Source organism: Saimiri boliviensis, chromosome 7, assembly GCF_048565385.1.
Source record: "Saimiri boliviensis isolate mSaiBol1 chromosome 7, mSaiBol1.pri, whole genome shotgun sequence".
Lineage (NCBI taxonomy): Eukaryota > Metazoa > Chordata > Mammalia > Primates > Cebidae > Saimiri > Saimiri boliviensis.
In genome coordinates this window covers 101,818,762-101,837,227 of record NC_133455.1, presented here as the reverse complement: position 1 = coordinate 101,837,227, position 18,466 = coordinate 101,818,762, and the positions used below count along the sequence as shown (strand labels likewise).

Genomic DNA, 18,466 nt, shown 5'->3' with positions numbered 1-18,466 from the left:
TAAAAAGTCACTTAAACAGCAACAATGTGAGAAATATCTTTATGCATTTCATTTATTCTCAGGCGTCTTGTAAAATTTAGGCATGTGAATTAATGCATTAACAAAGAATATTCAAGATACTAAAGGTGAGGGTTCTATGTGGATTCAAGTTGTTGTTGAGCAAAGTTTTGCCTAAGAAAATCTGTGCCAAGACTTAATGTATACTTAATTAGACAGGATGAAACTTGGCATGTCCAGTAAATGATCTCTGATTACTCAAAGTCTGTTAATGTATTAACAAAAGACTTTCATCATCAGTACACTTGAATAACACTTGTCCCAAAATACTCTTTCCAGATTACTGAGCAGCTTAATGCAAAATTAAATTGCCTTTTTGTAGCAGGCATAAAAAAACCAAAATATTAAAAATAAAAGGGAATGCCTTTATCAAAGTGTATAAGTTAAAGAGCACTTTCCTATAAAATATTTTATAATTCATACTGGGCTCATAGATAAGTATTATGAACTGTGGTAACTTTCTTTTATCCTTTTTTTTTTTTTTTTTTTTTTTTTTTTTGAGACGGACATTCACTCTTGTTGCCCAGGCTGGAGTGCAATGGTCGCAATCTCGGCTGACTGCAACTTCCACCTTCCAGCTTCAAGTGATTCTCCTGCCTCAGTGCCCCGAATAACTGGGAATACAGGTGTGCACTACTGCCCTTGGCTAGCTCCGTAGTTTTAGTAGAGATGGGATTTCACCATGTTGGCCAGGCTGGTCTTGAACTCTTGACTTCAAGCGATCCACCGATCTTGGTCTCCCAAAGTGCTGGGATTACAGCCGCTGCACCTGGCCAATCACGGTAACTTTCTGTTTTGACAAATTTTAGATAAAAACATAATTTTAAAAAGATAAAACCATGATTCTTAGGCAAATGTAAAAAGAACACATTTCAAGAGTAGGGGACAAATGAAAGATAAACAAGGCATTAAGTGTAATAATTTCCTGTGTTTGGAAAGTATCCTAATGAGTGGAAAGGTTGCATTTACAAAGGAAGGCAAAGCAAAGACATAGGAAGAGACTGAAATGCACTCTGGAAGAAAGAGCGAGTGAGACTGACGGTTCTGCAGAGTCTGAGTCATTGGCAGAAAGCAGGAGAAGCAGCAGCGTGTGACATAAATGAAGAAGTCTGTCTTTCCCCATTGTGAGGGATAAATCTCACGGCTGTGCCCAACTCTCTGCCCTCAGCCTCATCCCTGAGACCAGCCAAGTTGACCAGGCTTTTATGTGGCCTCTATGTGCAAACAAGCCCCACCCGAAGGCCCCTGAATAGAGTTCAGAATTGAGCACGGATTCCCTAAAAGGGTCATGACTCTCTGCGGTTGCCTCATTTTTCTCAAGGTTAAATTCTGACAGTTGTTGAGGCATGTCTGGAGGATAAAATTCATATTCCATTTAGAATGAGGTTTTTTTAAATATGCTCTTTGAATTGGTAATAACACCCTGCTGCTTATTTTTTGATATGTGTGTTCTTAGGAAGAAAACATTTTTTTGAGTGACAGAGTAGTAGAGACGGGGTTTCACCATGTTGACCAGGATGGTCTCGATCTCTTGACCTTGTGATCCACCCACCTCAGCCTCCCAAAGTGCTGGGATTACAGGCTCGAGCCACCATGCCCGGTGAAGCTAATCTTTAACTTTGTAGTTGAGTCCAAAGTTAGACATTAAGTCAGAGTTAGAATTTGCGTCACGCTGGAGCGCAGTGGAGTCATCTTGGCTCACTGTAGCCTCACACTCCTGGGCTCATGTGAATTTCCTGCCTAAACCTCCTAAGTAGCTAGGACTGTAGGTGCATGTCACCATACCGGCTAATTTTTTAAAAAGTGTTGTAGAGACTGGGTCCTGCTGTGTTACCCATGCTAGTCAGGAACTTTTGGCCTCAAGCGATCCTTCTTCTTGGCTTCTCAAAGCATTGGGTTGTAGGCATGAGTCACTGCACCTAGACAAATGGGAAAAAAATTAATTCCAAAGAAAATGTGGTGGTACAGTGCAGTCAAGTTTCAAAGGTTTTAATGGATAACATTTCTTGAGAGAGACATTTTCCAGACAGGTTTCTACTTGATGGGTGCCCAGATGATAGATGTGTAGGGAACTGACTGGTAGTGGAAAATGCAAATGGCTGTTCTCAATTCCTGATTTATTTCTCATATGCCAGATACACCTATGGGAAGCCTGTCCCAGGACTTGCAACTGTGAGCCTGTGTAGAAAACATTTTCCTGTTTCTTACTGTGCTGTCAAGGAGATCTGTGAGGAATTCAGTCAGCAGGTTAGTACGTGGTATTCTCTCTCAATGCTGTCACTTTCTACAAACAGTGAGAGACTCCATGACTCCATTTTATGACCTAGAAAGAGGGTATCAGGACAAGCTCATCCCAAAATATCCACAACCAAAAAAGGAATTTCTGTTCTGAGTCAACAAGATTCTCCTTTGGACGACTAACTGTGGAGGTTACAAAGCAGATCTGAGTATTGAGTTATTGAAGGTCAATTAACATGCTTACCACACACACAAAAGTTTTCTTGTCATTATAGAGAGAATAGTAGATTTAGTGACTATTGGTCTTAATCGGTATGATATTTATTGGTTTTGGTATTTTTCTCAGCTCAACAGCAATGGCTGCATCACCCAACAAGTACAAGCAAGCATGCTCCAGATTAAAAATACGGGCTTTGGAATGTAAATTAATTCAACCATTGTGGAAGACAGTGTGTCGATTCCTCAAGGACCTAAAAATAGAAATCCCATTTGACCCAGCAATCCCATTACTGGGATTTATAATCCAAAGGATTATAAATCATTCTACTACAAGGACACGTGCACACGAATGTTCATTGCAGCACTGTTTACAATAGCAAAGACCTGGAACCAACCCAAATGCCCAATGATGATAGACTGGATAGGGAAAATGTGGTACATATACACCATGGAATATTACGCAGCCATCAAAAACGATGAGTTCACGTCCTTTGTAGGGACATGGATGAACCTGGAAACCATCATTCTCAGCAAACTGACGCAAGAGCATAAAATCAAACACCGTATATTCTCACTCATAGGCGGGTGTTGAACAATGAGAACACATGGACACAGGGAGGGGAGCACTACACACTGGGGTCCATTGGGGGGAAATGGGGGAGGGACAGGGGGGTGGGGAGGTGGGAAGAGATAGCATGGGGAGAAATGACAGATACAGGTGAGGGGAAGGAAGGCAGCAAACCACACTGCCATGTGTGTACCTATGCAACAATCTTGCATATTCTTCACATGTACCCCAAAACCTAAAATGCAATAAAAAAAAAAATACGGGCTTTGAAATGAAGCTCAGAGTGGAAGCCAGGATCAGAGAAGAGGGAACAGGTGTGAGTACGGAATGAACGTGGGAAAGAAAACAATAAACATTCATTGACTTCCCGTAACAAAATAAGGGTCATTTGTAGGAAAGAAATTTTAGAACTAAAGTAACTTCTAAAAGTACTGACTATATTTTTTAGATGTGGTAGTCGCTGCAAATGGGATAAGTGAAATCACAAACGTTGCATCCAAACTCACATTCGTGAAAGTGGATTCACACTTTAGACGAGGAGTCCCCTTTTCTGGACAGGTGGGATAGATTTTAATTCGCAGATAAGCAAACTGTCCAGATGCACCTAAGCCCAGGGCACAGTGTTGTAGCCCACATTTGGTTGGTATTACCAGTTAATTCATATGACCAAAACCATGAAACCAAGGAGAAATACTTTCCTTTCTAAATATCACTGATGAAATGTACAGACACACACTAAACTACTATGAGAATCGGAGATCTGTTTTAATATGTAGCTAATAAAGATACTTAATGTAATGTGACTTAGTTATTATATCAAATTTCTTCTTTCATCTAGTTTAGAATAAATGATATTTCTGTCATGACTCAGCCAGCATCAGAGGTTTCAGAGTTTATAACATTTATGGCTGGCTGTGTCCTTTTTCCATCTGTTACTCTCTTTAGATATAAGTAAATAAGTCTTTAATTTTAGGCATAGGTATTAAAATAGTGTGCCTTTCATGGTTATTATTATTGTATTGTTTATATGTTTAAGGTATATATTTTAACAATAACAAAACAAATAAAATATTAATTTTATTCATATACATAATTTGACCAGTTTTATAATTAGTAAATAAGACATTCGACCAGACGTAGTGGCTCATGCTTATAATCCCAGCACTTTGGGAGGCCAGGGTTGAGGGTGGGGTGGGGAGGATCGCCTGAGGCCAGAGTTCTAGCTCAGCCCTGGCAACATAGTGAGACTTTGCCTCTACAAAAAAAAAAAAAAATAGCAGCAGGCTGCTGGCATGCATTGTAGTACCAGCTATTTGGGAAGCTGAGGCTGGAGGATCCCTTGAGCTCAGAACTTTGATGCTGCTGTGAGCTATGATGGTACCACTGCACTACAGCCTGGGCAACAGAGAAAGTCCTGTTACGGAAGAAAAGAAAAGAAGAAAAGGAAAGGGAACGGGAAAAGGCAGAGAAGGAAAACAGGGAAGAAGGGAAGGGAAGAGAAGGGGAGGGGAGGGGAAGGGAGGGGAGGGGAGGGCAGGACAGGACAGGGAAGGGAAGGGGAGGGGAGGGGAGGGGAGGGGAGAGAAGGGCAGGGCAGGGCAGGGCAAAAAGCTTTCTCATGTGGGTTTTTTAGGTGATTTGTTGTAGGAGATAATAATAATGTTATTAACTAATGTTTATGGAATAATTATCATATACCAAATATCTTCTAATGTATTTTTATTATTTTAAAATTTTTTTAAATTGATACATCACAGTTATCAGTTTGGGGGAGTACATGTGATTATTTAATACATTCAAATAATTTGTCAAGAACCAATCAGTATAATTGAGATATTCATCTCCTTAAATATTTGTCCTTTTTCTGTTAAAAATTCAAATGATTCTCTTCTGGCTATTTTTAAATCACAACAGATGATTGAAAACTATAGTCACCCTACTCCTCCTCTAATGTATTTTAAAATAATTATTTAATCTTCACTACTGCCATATGAAGGAGGCAATACTATTATCCCCCTTTTAGTGAAGGTGGAAAACTGAAGCACAGAGAAGTTACGTGACTTTTTTAGCTGCCAGAGTAGAGTTCAGTACGCAGCCAAGCATTCCAGCCTCCATCTATGTGAAAAGGGAAAGCAGCCGGTTTAAATTCATGTCGTTTTTCTAATGCCAGGTGCATATTAAGCGGCATGTTGTAGTTATTAAAAGCCTCCCTGACTCTAACGGAAATGCTCCAAAGTGTCATAGATAAGCTATGTAGGAATGAGGATCCAAATAGGCGGAAACATTCTGTAGTAAATATGCAGGTTTGCTGGGGGTTTCTGGGTGGGGAGGAGGTTGTTGTTTTAGTTACAGCAGCAAAAGCATTTGTCCATATGACTTCAGTCCTCTCTGGGTGTTATCCACATCAACTATCAAGTACTTTTCTTCTTTAGGTGCTTCTGGTGGATGGGAAAGGTGCGCCCATCCCCAATAAACTCATCTTCATCTCTGCGAATAAAGCCAACTATCACTTTAACACAACCACCAATGAACAGGGTCTTGTACGGTTTTCAATCGAGACTACTAATATCTTGGCTAGTACTCTTTTTGTCACAGTAAGTATGGAAAGACAAACCTCTGAGGTCAAAAGGAAATATTATGAACAGTGACATATTCAGAAGTGAAGAAAGACACAGATTGCAGTTAAGAGTAAGAAATAAGAACATATCTAGCTTTGAGGTTATAAATTTGCCGATAATAGAATTTCATGAAAAATAATAAAGGCATTAGAAAAGACACTACAGGGGAGGCTGAGGCAGGCGGATCACAAGGTCGAGAGATCAAGACCATCCTGGCCAACATGGTGAAACCCCGTCTCTACTAAAAGAATATAAAAATTAGCCAGGCATGGTGGCGCATGCCCATAGTCCCAGCTACTTGGGAGGCTGAGGCAGGAGAATTGCTTGAACCCGGGAGGTGGAGGTTGCAGTGAGCCGAGATCACGCCACTGCACTCCAGCCTGGTGCCTGGCAACAGAGCAAGACTCTATCTCAAAAAGAAAAGGCACTACAGAATTGCCTGATCATTTCACTATCATTATCTGTAACATTTCATATATTATGAAAAAAATCTTACTTGATTTGGGTCTTGAACAATATCAGCTGCTTCAGTAATTCATGTAATTTGTTTTATGTTATTTTTTCCACGTGTACTTAGAAATTTTGTAAAGTGATCACACACACACACACACACACACACATACAATACACATCGTCTAATGATGATGATCGAAACATTTCTATAGCTAAAAAGTTTTCATGCTGGTTATCTCAGACAAAGAAATGATAAAAGACCACAATTTATGGATTTCATGTAGATAAATAACATAAATTATTTCTGTTTCTTAGTGTTTACTTGTTAATTCAGTTTAAAAATATGTAATGATGTTTTACTCGGTATATATCCAAAGGATTATAAATCATTCTACTACAAGGACACATGCACACGAATGTTCATTGCAGCACTGTTTACAATAGCAAAGACCTGGAACCAACCCAAATGCCCAACGATGATAGACTGGATAGGGAAAATGTGGTACATATACACCATGGAATATTACGCAGCCATCAAAAACGATGAGTTCACGTCCTTTGTAGGGACATGGATGAACCTGGAAACCATCATTCTCAGCAAACTGACACAAGAGCAGAAAATCAAATACCGCATGTTCTCACTCATAGGCGGGTGTTGAACAATGAGAACACATGGACACAGGGAGGGAAGCACTACACACTGGGGTCCGTTGGGGGGAAAAAGGGGAGGGACGGGGGGGTGGGGAGGTGGGAAGAGATAGCATGGGGAGAAATGACAGATACAGGCGAGGGGATGGAAGGCAGAAAACCACACTGCCATGTGTGTAGCTATGCAACAATCTTGCATGTTCTTCACATGTACCCCAAAACCTAAAATGCAATAAAAATAAATAAATAAATAAAAATATGCGATGACGTTTAATGTTTTCTATGTGATAGATGCTTGCGTTCCCTAGGATTTAAAAGGTGAATAAATAGTGTCCCTACACTTTAAATGTTCCTATTTTCATAGAGTTAACAGATCTGTGAATTATTAGTATGATGTGCTTACATGCAAAAGGTTTTTTTTTTTTTTTAATAAGAACTTTATTATGAGAGCGAATAGAGGAGCCCATAACATATGCCTCATAAATTTAGGAAAAAATGAGTGCACTCTGGAGAAAAGCGAAGGAGCAGTTACCGCAAGGGAAATGGGTAGAATCATGTGGTAAACAGTATATGCGAGGCTCAAAGTTTCAGAAACCACGTAGGTCTTAAAGGTTGGAAGTCACAGTAATGATAAGAGGCATAAATGCTAATTTACTAAGGAGTACTATAAACAATTTTGAAGCCCTTAAGGTAATAGAATGTTATATTAATATAAAACCCAGTTTTAATTAAGCCAGTTTATGAGGTAATTCTAATACCTGAAAAATCCCATTTCCACTTGTTGGAGTTATTTATCATTCTCACTGGGACGTCATTTTTCTTCCAGTTCTGAGGGGCAGAAGGAAAATGTCAAAGTAGTAATGAGTTAGCAGAATCAGGGCAAAAGAGAGAAATTTGTGGATGATTTCCTTTTATTTGAATGTTGGGAGGCTGAAAATTCATTTATTTCACTGTCAACCCGTATGAGGGAGAGCCGTAGTGTATTTTAGGGTGGAAGACACAGTTTTGACTATTCATTTCGGTGAGAAGCTAAGGCGAAGAATCCCAAGGCAATCTTCCCACTTTGTTTTCGTGTCTGCTCAGGTTTCCAGCTTCTGTTTGCCCTATTCGTGGGTAGCAGAAGTCCACGAGCCTGCGCAGCACGCTGTAAGTCACGTTTTCTCCCTCAGTGGGAGTTACGTGGACCTGGAGCCTGTGGCTGGCACTGTGCCCTGCGGCCACACACAGACCATCAGGGCACACTATGTGCTGAAGGGACAGGCCGTGGGAGAGCTGTCGGAGATCAGTTTCCATTACCTGGTAAGAATGAAGCCTTGGAATACAACTGCAGCTCGTCAGTGGGCAAAAGTCATCAGTAGGCTCAGGAATGTCCGAAGAAAGTACGTGCACACAGCCATGCTGCGTTCTCTGCGCGCCCTCCATTTCGTGAGTTTCCATGAGGTTGATTCTCTCCAGCAGAGACTTGACAGCTGAAAGCCTTTTTTTTTTTTTTTTTTTTTTTTTTTACGGAATATACTTTGTATGAATCTACCTCCCAAACAGTAAAATGCCAAAGACTAAAATGCTCACGTGCAGCTAAATTATAACAACTCTTTACAGAGCACTGCCTGTGAGCCACGTGGGGCTGGGCCCGGTTCTCCCCCAACCACCCGCCCGGCCCATCCTCCCAACAGGCCCGGGCAGTGGGCGCGTGCGGTGGGGCTCGCGGCGAGTGCGGCGCTGGGCGGAGCCACGTGGCAGCCGAGCGCAAGACAAAGGTGTCCAAGAATCGGCTACGCAGGAGGTTTATGCAAAGGGGACTGGACTCAGAAACCAGGAGACCACTGGCAGGGGAAGAAAAGAAAATCGTTGGTGAAGAGCGCCGGTACGTGGGTCTGCCAGAGCTTAAAGAGAAAGAGAGTTTCCTAACAGAAGAGCAGAGTTTCTTATTACGAGAAGGTTTTCTCCATGGAAGAACGTCACTCCGAGGATTTCATCCTGAGGTTGAGAAATTGATGCTTCGTATGAATGCTAAGCTCAATGCAGAAGTGGAAGATGCAGCAGTGGAGCTCGATGTGTCAGATGAAGCGATGGCTAGAAGATATGAGACCTTGGTGGGGACAGTTGGGAAAAAGTTTGCCAGAAAGACAGACCATGCCAATTATGAAGAAGGTGAAAATGGAGACATAACAACCGATTAAAGCAAAGAACATGTTCTTAAAGCCCCAGGACTAAGATGGATGCCTTAAGCCATGGCCCACGGGGGCTCCATGGAAGTCAGCGGCGGATCTGGAGCTCATCCCAATGGTGTCTCTGTAGTTATTAACACTGTAATGTTTACTTTGTAAAGAGGTGTATCATCTTAGAAACATGCTGTTTTTGAAACAGATGTTGATGGATGTTGTACATCCTTGGCTTAATGGTGTTTGAAATCAGAGTGGATTTTTAGCCCCCTGATCTTCAAATGTACATTGTTAGAGGGCTCCTTCCTGAAGAGTATTTTGACCTCTGGTTTCTCTTAATACAGTTCTCCAGCCACTGACCTTGAATTGACTCATGTAAACCAATGCCAAAGTTTAAATTGCCCTTTATTATATTTATCAAGAATAAACATGCCTCTCCGGCCTTATGTATTTACATGCTGCCAGGTCATTATCAGCTTATGGTATTATGTTGCTTTATTTAAAGCATTTAATTAATAGAAAAAATTATTCTGTAATAAAAATCTACTTTGACATTAAAAAAAAAAAAAAAAAGAAAGTGAGTCATGTGGGGATAGGATGCCGAGATCCGTGTCCAGCTCAAGAAAAGTTCTTTACTGTTTTTCATTTCAGGTCATGGCTAAAGGAGGCATAGTCAGATCTGGAACCCACACTCTGCCTGTGGAGTCAGGAGACAGTGAGTATCCTCAGGTTCATCTCTCCTTGCTTTCCTAACACATCCTTACCCTTCCCTCAGTGACAGTTCACCAATGGGGAAATCATTTCTATCACCTCTTCACAGTAAGGACGACACAGGAAAACACTCTTCTTGTGACTCTTTGGCATTTTAAAATTCAACACTCCACAGATACATTTTGTTTTCTACTCTGTATCAGTCACTCTGCTAAAGGACACTATTTTTTCACTTTAGTTTGTTTCTTCTAACAGTAAAATAAAAATCTTTTAAAAATCTAAGCTTACTTCTATTCATCTCCACCCCTAATAAAATGTACATTGATTATGTTAATATTGCCCAGAAGAACAGAGTGATTATGGGAAATGGGAAGGAAGAAAGGTGCTGATTTTTTTTTTTTTTTTTTTTTCTGTGCTGGGCCATGAGTGCTTTATGCATGAAGTTGGATTCCCTTCAAGAATAAAATGGGGACTAAGGAACCAAGGTTATTTTCAATTCTAAGTCAAATAATGTAGAGGTTAAACCACTGAAAAGAGAACCCATGAACATTTTTGTAATTAAGCTAAACTAAGGCGAACATTTTACCAATTTTCACCACACCCCTGAGCCAAACTTAATAACCACTAGGATTTGCTTCAGGCCTAATATTTTCTCTTTTTGTGTTTTCTCTCCTGCTAAGCTGGAAAAATAAAATGTCCATTTTTGATTTTTCATCTTTCGATTTTGAAAATTGAAACCATTTTGAGAAGGTTGAAATAATATACGTTATTAATCAGTACTCTAATAATTAATTATTTTAATTAAGCATGAAATATTACTGCCAGTTTTGAATATTGGTTTTTCCCACTACTAGTCTAGAGACATTTCGATATGGAGACTGGACCCCAATGTGTGGATTGCTCCCCCTCAATTCTTGTTGAATAATTTTCTTCTAATACTGCTATATGTATGACGTTCACAGCAATAACGGAAGGTTTTAAAATATTTATTTTTTTCTTTTCTAATATTTCAACTTGAATTTTCTTCATAAAAGGAAGAGCCTGTGTAAAAATCTCTATATAGTAAAATGAGGAATATTTAATTATTTACTTTGTGAAGATGCCACATTTTATTGAAAGTAACTGAGTCAATTAGAAAAAATTTCTCTATATAGCTAATTACATCAACTGTTTCATCAAAAAACAATGTTAACCACATATTTTAATACTCCTAATTACTGATTTACTTTCCACAAAATAATTGAAAGCCCTTACACCTCTAAGATACAAGAAAGAATTTTGTTCACAATTTGCCTAAATTCAAATTTTTAAAACTTTTAAAATTGTCCAAGTTGAGCTTCCTCATACTGTTTTCTTTTTACACTGTTCTTCACACCATCCAAATCATTATTCCCAAACTATTTGTCTGTTTAATTTTCAGAATTCAGATTTTAAATAATGAAGGCTTCTCAAATTTTACTGTTTATTTTTATTTTGTTTTTTAATCTTTTATTTTAGGTTTGAAGGATACATGTGCAGGTTTGTTATATAGGTAAACTCATGCCACAGGGATTGTTGTGCAGATTATTTCATTACCCAGGTTCTAAGCCTAGTACTCAACAGTTACTTTGTCTGATCTTCTTCCTCCACCCCCCTCCACCCTCCAGTAGGCCTGTGTCTTCCGCTCTCCCTCCTCCCGCCCTCAGATAGGCCCCACTGGGTGGTGTTCTCCTCTTTGTAGCCTTATGTTCTCATCATTTAGCTCCCACTTATGACTGAGAACGTGCGGCATTTGGTTTTCTGTTCCTGCATTATTTTGCTAAGAGTAATAGCTTCTAGCTCCATCTATGTTCCTGCAGAGGACATGATAGTGTACTTTTTTATGGCTGCATAGTTCCATGGTGTATATGTACCACATTTTCTTTATCCAGTCTTCCACGGATGGGCATTTACCTCAGCCTCCCAAGCAGCTGCGACTATAGGTGCCCACCACCACATCTGGCTAATTTTTGCATTTTTAGTAGAGACAGTGTTTCACATGTTGGTCAGGATGGTCACTCCTGACCTCAAGTGATCCACCCGCCTCAGCCTCCCAAAGTGCTGGGATTACAGGTATGAGCCACTATGCTAAGCCCGTTTGTACTTTTTTTGAGTAGAAATTCTTATTTCTTGCTTGTTTAAACTTTCCCTTCTCTGATTACTAGAGGAGTAAAGCATCTCTTCACACTAGCCATTGGGGTTTATTTTTCTACAGATTACCTATTCATATAATTTGTGTTTCTTTTTTTTAGATTTCATCAATTCTAAATTGTACTATGTTTACATTTTAATATCCTTAAAATTGAGACACATATTACAATAAATTAGTTTCATTTATCTATCACTGTATATATAACAAACCACCCCAAAATCTAATTGCTTAAAACAACAGTTTTGTGTGTTTCACAGTTTCGTGGGTTGACACGGCTTAGCTGGATGGTATTTCTCAGAGTCTTGCCAAGATGCTCTCATAAAATTGCAGCCAGATGGCAGCTGGGGTTGGAGTCATGTGGAGACCCCACTGGATTCTCAGACTGCTTGTTCGTTCTCTCTCTCTTCTCTCTCTCTCTCTCTCTCTCTTTACATGGCATTTCAGAGTTCCCACGAACAAGAGCTTGAAAAACTGTAGGAAGAAGCTGCAAGGTTTCTTTGAACTGGCCACAGAAGTCATGTATTACTTCCATGACATTTGACTGGTCAAGTGCATCTTAAGGTCAGCTAGGATTCAAGAAAAGTGAGACACACTTCCCCTCTTGAGGGAGGAGTAGCAAGATCACATTACAAAAGAGCATGTAGTTGGCGATATGATTGTGGCCACCTTTGGAAACACAAATTGTCAGGAGCTGCCATTTGGCCACAAATTTCATCTCTCTCCGATATACAAAATGCACTTAGCCACCTCCTCAAAAGTCTCGTCTTATTAAGGATAAGTCTAAGATTTCATCATCTTAATCAGATGTGAATCGAGTTCTTTGGGTGAAGTGCCTTAGGTACTAACCCTTGAGTACAGAAGACAAGATAGCTCAACCTGAAGACATTTGAAGGTAAGAAACAAGATATCGGCCAGGTGTGGTGGCTTATGCCTGTAATCCCAACACTTTGGGAGGCCAAGGTGGGTGGATCACCTGAGGTCAGGAGTTCAAGACCACCCTGGCCAACATGGCAAAACCCCATCTCTATTTAAAAATACAAAAATTAGTCAGGTATGGTGGTGGGTGCCTGTAATCCCAGCTACTTGGGAGGCTGAGGCAGGGAGAATTGCTTGAACCCGGGAGGTGGAGGTTGCAGTGAGCCAAGGGTGCTGTTTGTGACAGCATGATGGATGGTAATGATATTGAATAAGTGAGGGATATAAAAGGCAATGTATTATGGTGTAAAACAACACAAGCTTTGGGGCAACACAAGCCCAATTCAAATATGACTTTTGTCTGATAGTTGTTTAAATGTCTGTGGAAAGCAGAAGAATGACCTCCTAAAGGCATTAATAGCCCAATTCCCAAAACCTTCAGGTAAAGATGTGATTTTACATGGCAAAAGGCATTTTACAGATATGGTTAGGGGTCTGAAGACAGAGGGATTGTCTTGGATAATCCATGTGGGCCTAATCTAATCACATGGGTCTTTATTCAGGGAAGACGGGAATGTCACTGTCAGAGATTTGAAGATGCCATGCTGCTGGCTTTAAAGACGTAGCAAGGGACCACAAGCTAAGGAATGGAGGTGGCCTCTAGAAGCTGAAAGAAAGCAAGGAAACAGCTTCTTCCCTAGAGCCTCCAAAAGAAATACAGTCCTATCAGTGACATCCTAACTAGCCATTTTGAACACCTCTCATCTCTAGACGGTAAGATATTTCTTGGTTTTTTTCTTCCATCTATCTTTTTTTATTATTGTACTTTGGGCTCTAGGATACATATGCACATCCTGCATCCTGCATGATTGTTGTGTAAGTACACACATGCCATGATGGTTTGCTGTCTCCATCCTCCTGCTCCCCCCGCCTCATCTCCTGCATCAGGCGTTTCTCCAGGTGTTATCCCTCCCCATCCTCCCCTCCCCGCACTGAAAGGATCTGGCATACTCTAGATGCCTGACGACCGTTAAGAACAAACATTTTGACTTCAACTACCATGGAAGTGTAAGTGGCACACACAACCTCTGTCTGGACTGGTTGGTAAAGGTGTTCTCCTGTATGAGACCTGTCTGTGAAGACTGGAAAGGAAGCTGTGTTATCTGGGGCACAGACACCAATGCCGAGAGTCAAAGAAAATAAATATGTTCCAAATGTTACCCACACAACAGGTGGGTTAGTCAGCTGTCAAGTGTCAACCCCATGACCACAGTCAGGGAGGATTTAGCAAGAGTTCATCACTTGCAGAAAGTAAAAAGAATACTGGGCAAAGCTCCCAAAGCAGTCCTTCCTCAAGCTGGGAGTTGGGTCAGGTTTTATAAGCATAGGGTAACGAGATACCATCTGACTGGATCTCGTAATGAGGTGATGCTGGGAAGCATGCTCTGACTGGATCCTGCCATGGAGTGAGACCCAAGTTCCATCCAGCTGGATCCTGGATCCTGCCACCATGGGCCCACTTCTTAATTCAGCCTCTGTACCTCAGACTGAACAACTGCGTTTCCCCTGTGGTTGCACACTTGGTTCACCTGGCCATGCTCAGGTTATATGACCTAAGGGTCCGCCCAATTCACAACTTTGTTACCGTAAAAGCTGAACCATGTAAGTCTATTGCTGTACTATTCACAATAGCCAAGACATGGAATCAATGCAGATGCCTATCAACAGTGGATTGGACAAAGAAAATGACCCATGGTCATAAGCTGTTTACAGCTAAGGAAGTGTAGTAATGCCTGCAAGGACAAACGCCTACAACAGCAGAGTGTCCAGATGTCCCAATGTCACCTAACAGTACATGCTTTTAGGATAGCTGTAGTCATACTTTGATGTACTTATGCACCAAAATGACAAAAATAAGTTTCTTTATATCAACAAAGTACTAAACTGTGCCACAGGATGGTGGCTCTCTTTTCACCGCTCCACCAGGTAGCGCCCCGGTGGGGTCTCTGCACTGCCCTCATAGAGGTTCTTGAGGAGGGACCCCCCCTACAGCAGTCTCCTGCCTGCATATCCAGGTGTCTCCAGCTGTTATACACGGCAGCTACATACAACAAGTTATGATGCATCCATAGGGAAATTCTGTAAAGAGTTTCTAATTTGGCAACTGTAGACATAACTGTTTGGCTTGCTACAAATCCATTTTCTATCTGTGTAGATGCTGGCACTACCGACTCCATTGTCATTCAGGTAGGCACATTCTCCAACTCCTCTGATAGGAAACCTAAAACCAGACACAAAAATATTAAATATTTGGAAGTCAGACACCTGCGTTTGTTCCTCCCCTCTCATCTTCTGCACCCCCTCTGTATTTTACTGTGAATAAGAGGAAAGCAAAAGTCTGTCATTAATATTACTTCATAGTAATATAAACCATTACCGTATTTAGTGTCTTTTATGTTCTCAAGGCCCTTGCTTGAAAACCACAAGCTTATCATTCATCCATACCAAGCCCAGCTATGTTGATAGGTAGTTAACTGATGCTTGCTGCTGCACCCAAATGAACTGCTGCCATTGGTGGTCTTCAGTGAAGATGATTTCCAGTCTCCTGAACTGTTTCATAAATGTGTGAAAGTAAAAACAAAACAAAAAAAAACAGTAGATTCCTAAAAAGGCTTAGCTTTGATTAATGGTTATGACTGGGTTCCTATATTTTATCTGCTGCAATGTGATGATTATATTCAAAATACCCCCAGTGAAATGTTCACAGTCCAAATAACTGTTACTAGTTTCCTTCTGGTGACAAAACTTTAGGAGTGAGAGAGACCCTTGAGTTCCCTGGATGCTTTCCTATTGTGAATGGACGCAACAGCTGGCAGAGTGGGCTTAGCAGCCTTGTGGATATCAGCTCCTGGGCGGTGTCCTACGATTGTAGAACACTTACTGTAAATCAGTTATAAGTAGGGATTTCAGCAGTTTTAAACCAGTGAATTAAAGTGTAAAATTGTGTCAAATGTCATTGTCATGTTACTGAAATCACAGTTAAGTAAAGCTTTCCCAAAGACACAGTTAATAAATAGAAGAGTATAAAAAGGGTTTAGATTTCTTACCTCATATTGTAATAAGCTTTCCATGATACATTTCTCATCTCATAAACACAACTCACACACATAACCACACATAAACAGAGCAGAAACGTAAGTCTCAAAACATACGTGTTATTATGTTCTGTGTTGTCTGTCCACCTCCAAATGTCGTCGGATGATTCTCTTCTAAGGCCAATCCAATGGTCAGAAGGGCCTTTGTATCTTTTCAGGAAATTCTATAATAAAACAGAAAGTAATACCATGTGTCCCTTTCTTCCATATCACTCTGGAGTCTCTCTTCCCTATCCCTTCTCTTTTTGACTGGCAGCGTGGTGTAATTAAGCAGCTTACCCTCTGGAGTGAGACTAATTCCCAATTCTCAGTTTAAGTCATTTAATGTCCCTGATCCTAAATCACTTTATTTAAAGTGAGCATACATCCCAGTTCGATTGGGAAATTCCCAGTTTAAGCTTGTCATTCCACCAATATATTAATGCTCAGTTTCAATACCCTGTATGTCTTAATCTAGATGACAAATTATACAATTATCTTAATTCTTAATAGAATGAGAATACAACTCATTTTGCAGGTTCACCATGAGAATTACATGAGAAAATATATCTCACAGGGTTCCAGGCAGAGAACACATCCTCCACAAATGTTGGACATGAAAACACGTCTCATGCCCCTGGAATGGGATCCTTCCTCGTATTGCAGCTTTAACCCTATGTAGCTGACCTGCCCCAGGGGCCTAAGTTATTTGACAGAAAACATGATTCAAAAATATCTCTTACCAGTTCTTCCACAGTTGCAAACTGAGCGAGGCTGGCTTCTAATGAGACACAGAAGACTTGACTGAATGTCCAATTTCTTGTGTCTTCAGAAAAATAAAAACATTTACTCCCAAATCCAATCCAGCTTTTTGGGCAAGCGGCGTACTTAGGTGACTCTATCACAGGCTTTTCTTTCCTGGCTAAAACTGAGACAATCACAATGAAACATGATAAATACATTTTCTCATCCCTTTCATCTATTTTTCTGCTTACCTTCCTGAGGTCAATTTTGAAGTGTACGTAACTGATTGTTGTTTTCCTAACTCATCACATAGTGCCTTACCCTAAGCACAACAGTCATCAGCCCAGTGGTTTTCAGCTGGGTACCTGCACCCCTGACTTCCTGAAGTTTACACTGACATTACAGTTTCCAGGAAATCAATTTCTACAGCATCGACTTCCATAGTACTGTACTTTCACAAGGCCATGTAGATGATTTTTCCATATCTTCCTCATATTAGCCTTCCTTCCTCTTGACAAAGCCTCTTGAGGACCTACTGCCTCTATGTACAAGAGATGAGGTTCTTTTTCTTTTTCTTTTTTTATGTATATAGTTCTCTGTGCTTTCGTGCATTCTCAATCTGCGTAAGTAGAAGACACCAGTTCTTAAGGCCAGATGATTTGTCTGAAAACATTTCAAGTAGATTTATTACTTTATTTTTAATAAACATGGCAATTCTGATAGGAACTTGTCAGGAAATAGCTCCACAAGTGAAGTTCCTATCCCCATGGCTTTCTCATATCAAAATGGCGTGTGCGCTCTTGCCAAGGCTCAAAAGGAAGACAGACTTATCTTTTGCTTTTCTCTTTCTAAGACTTTTTATCCAATTTGATATAAAACACTGTTGGCCCAGCTTTCAAAATATCCAGAATCTGACCACCCTCCCCTGCCTAGTCCCAATACAGCAATCAAGTGATTATTCTACAATGGAAGTCACATCACAACATTCCTCTCATACAGTTTCCCTCATCCAAGGCTCCCTATTGCACTGAAGGTGAAAGCCAAAGTCTTTAACTGATCCTCAAGGTTCCTCCATTCCTAATGCCCCATGGTATCGCTCTTCTTCTCCATCCTCACTCTGCTTTATCTACAGAAGTCCCCCTGCTGTCCCTCAAACAAGCCAGGAAGAGTCCTCCTGTAGGCTTTTGGTCCACATGTTCTGTCTGGAATAGCTTCCCCAGGTAGCCACATGGTTCTTGTATCTCTTTCAAAAGGTTGCTGAAATATCATCTTCCAAGGAGGCTTAGCTTTGTCAACCTATTGCAACCTGTTACGCCTCCACCCTTATTTATTATTACTTGTGTTTTTCTGCTGGAATATAAGTCCCTGAGGAGCAGGGATTCCTTTGTGTGTGTTTTGTTTGCTGATGTAATTCAAGCATTTCACAGTGACAGGCAAATAATGGAGCTTAATAAATACGTATTGACAACATAAACATGTAAATAACATCATACAGTTTGAAGAACAAGTAACTTACCTGACAAAACAATGAGAAGCGCAACCACACTTGTGGTCAGAACTGCGGCGATGAACAAGTAGCAATAAACCTTGAGAGGAGTTACCGGAGATAGAAGTGCCAGGCATTTTCTTTGCAGAGTTTTACCTGTAAAATACAAACATCAGAATCTCAATCTCGGGAAGATCGTAGGGAGAAAATGTGTCATACGATCAACACAAGCTTAGCTGTACTTCAACTCTCCTATGGCCAACTCCTTTCACAAAAGGTCTTGGTTCAAAAATGAGAATAATGGCCCAAAGAGGGCTAGAGACAAAAATCAAATTCTCCCCAT

At 40.5% G+C, this 18,466-nt stretch overlaps 1 protein-coding gene and 1 pseudogene across 4 annotated transcripts in view; one reads left to right on the top strand and one right to left on the bottom strand.

Annotated features, from left to right (window-relative positions):
• Positions 1-515: 515 nt before the first annotated feature.
• The window catches only part of LOC120365036 (C-type lectin domain family 2 member E-like), a 28,272-nt gene continuing 10,321 nt past the window's right edge, over positions 516-18,466 (bottom strand). Inside the window, exons 2-6 of one of the 4 annotated variants that reach the window (XR_012518554.1) lie at positions 18,154-18,279; positions 16,637-16,821; positions 15,972-16,078; positions 1,843-1,976; positions 516-847 (exon numbers count right to left, since the gene is read on the bottom strand). Coding sequence is in view for 3 of the 4 variants with exons in the window: in XM_074403145.1 (XP_074259246.1) it covers positions 14,875-15,040; positions 15,972-16,078; positions 16,637-16,821; positions 18,154-18,279 (584 nt within the window). In the remaining variant the exon portion in view is untranslated. Of the gene's footprint in view, positions 1,977-11,119; positions 15,041-15,971; positions 16,079-16,636; positions 16,822-18,153; positions 18,280-18,466 lie in introns of those variants that run through there. The other 3 variants (XM_074403147.1, XM_074403146.1, XM_074403145.1) reach the window with 3 other exon arrangements.
• LOC120365037 (M-phase phosphoprotein 6 pseudogene) lies at positions 8,589-9,123 on the top strand (annotated as a pseudogene).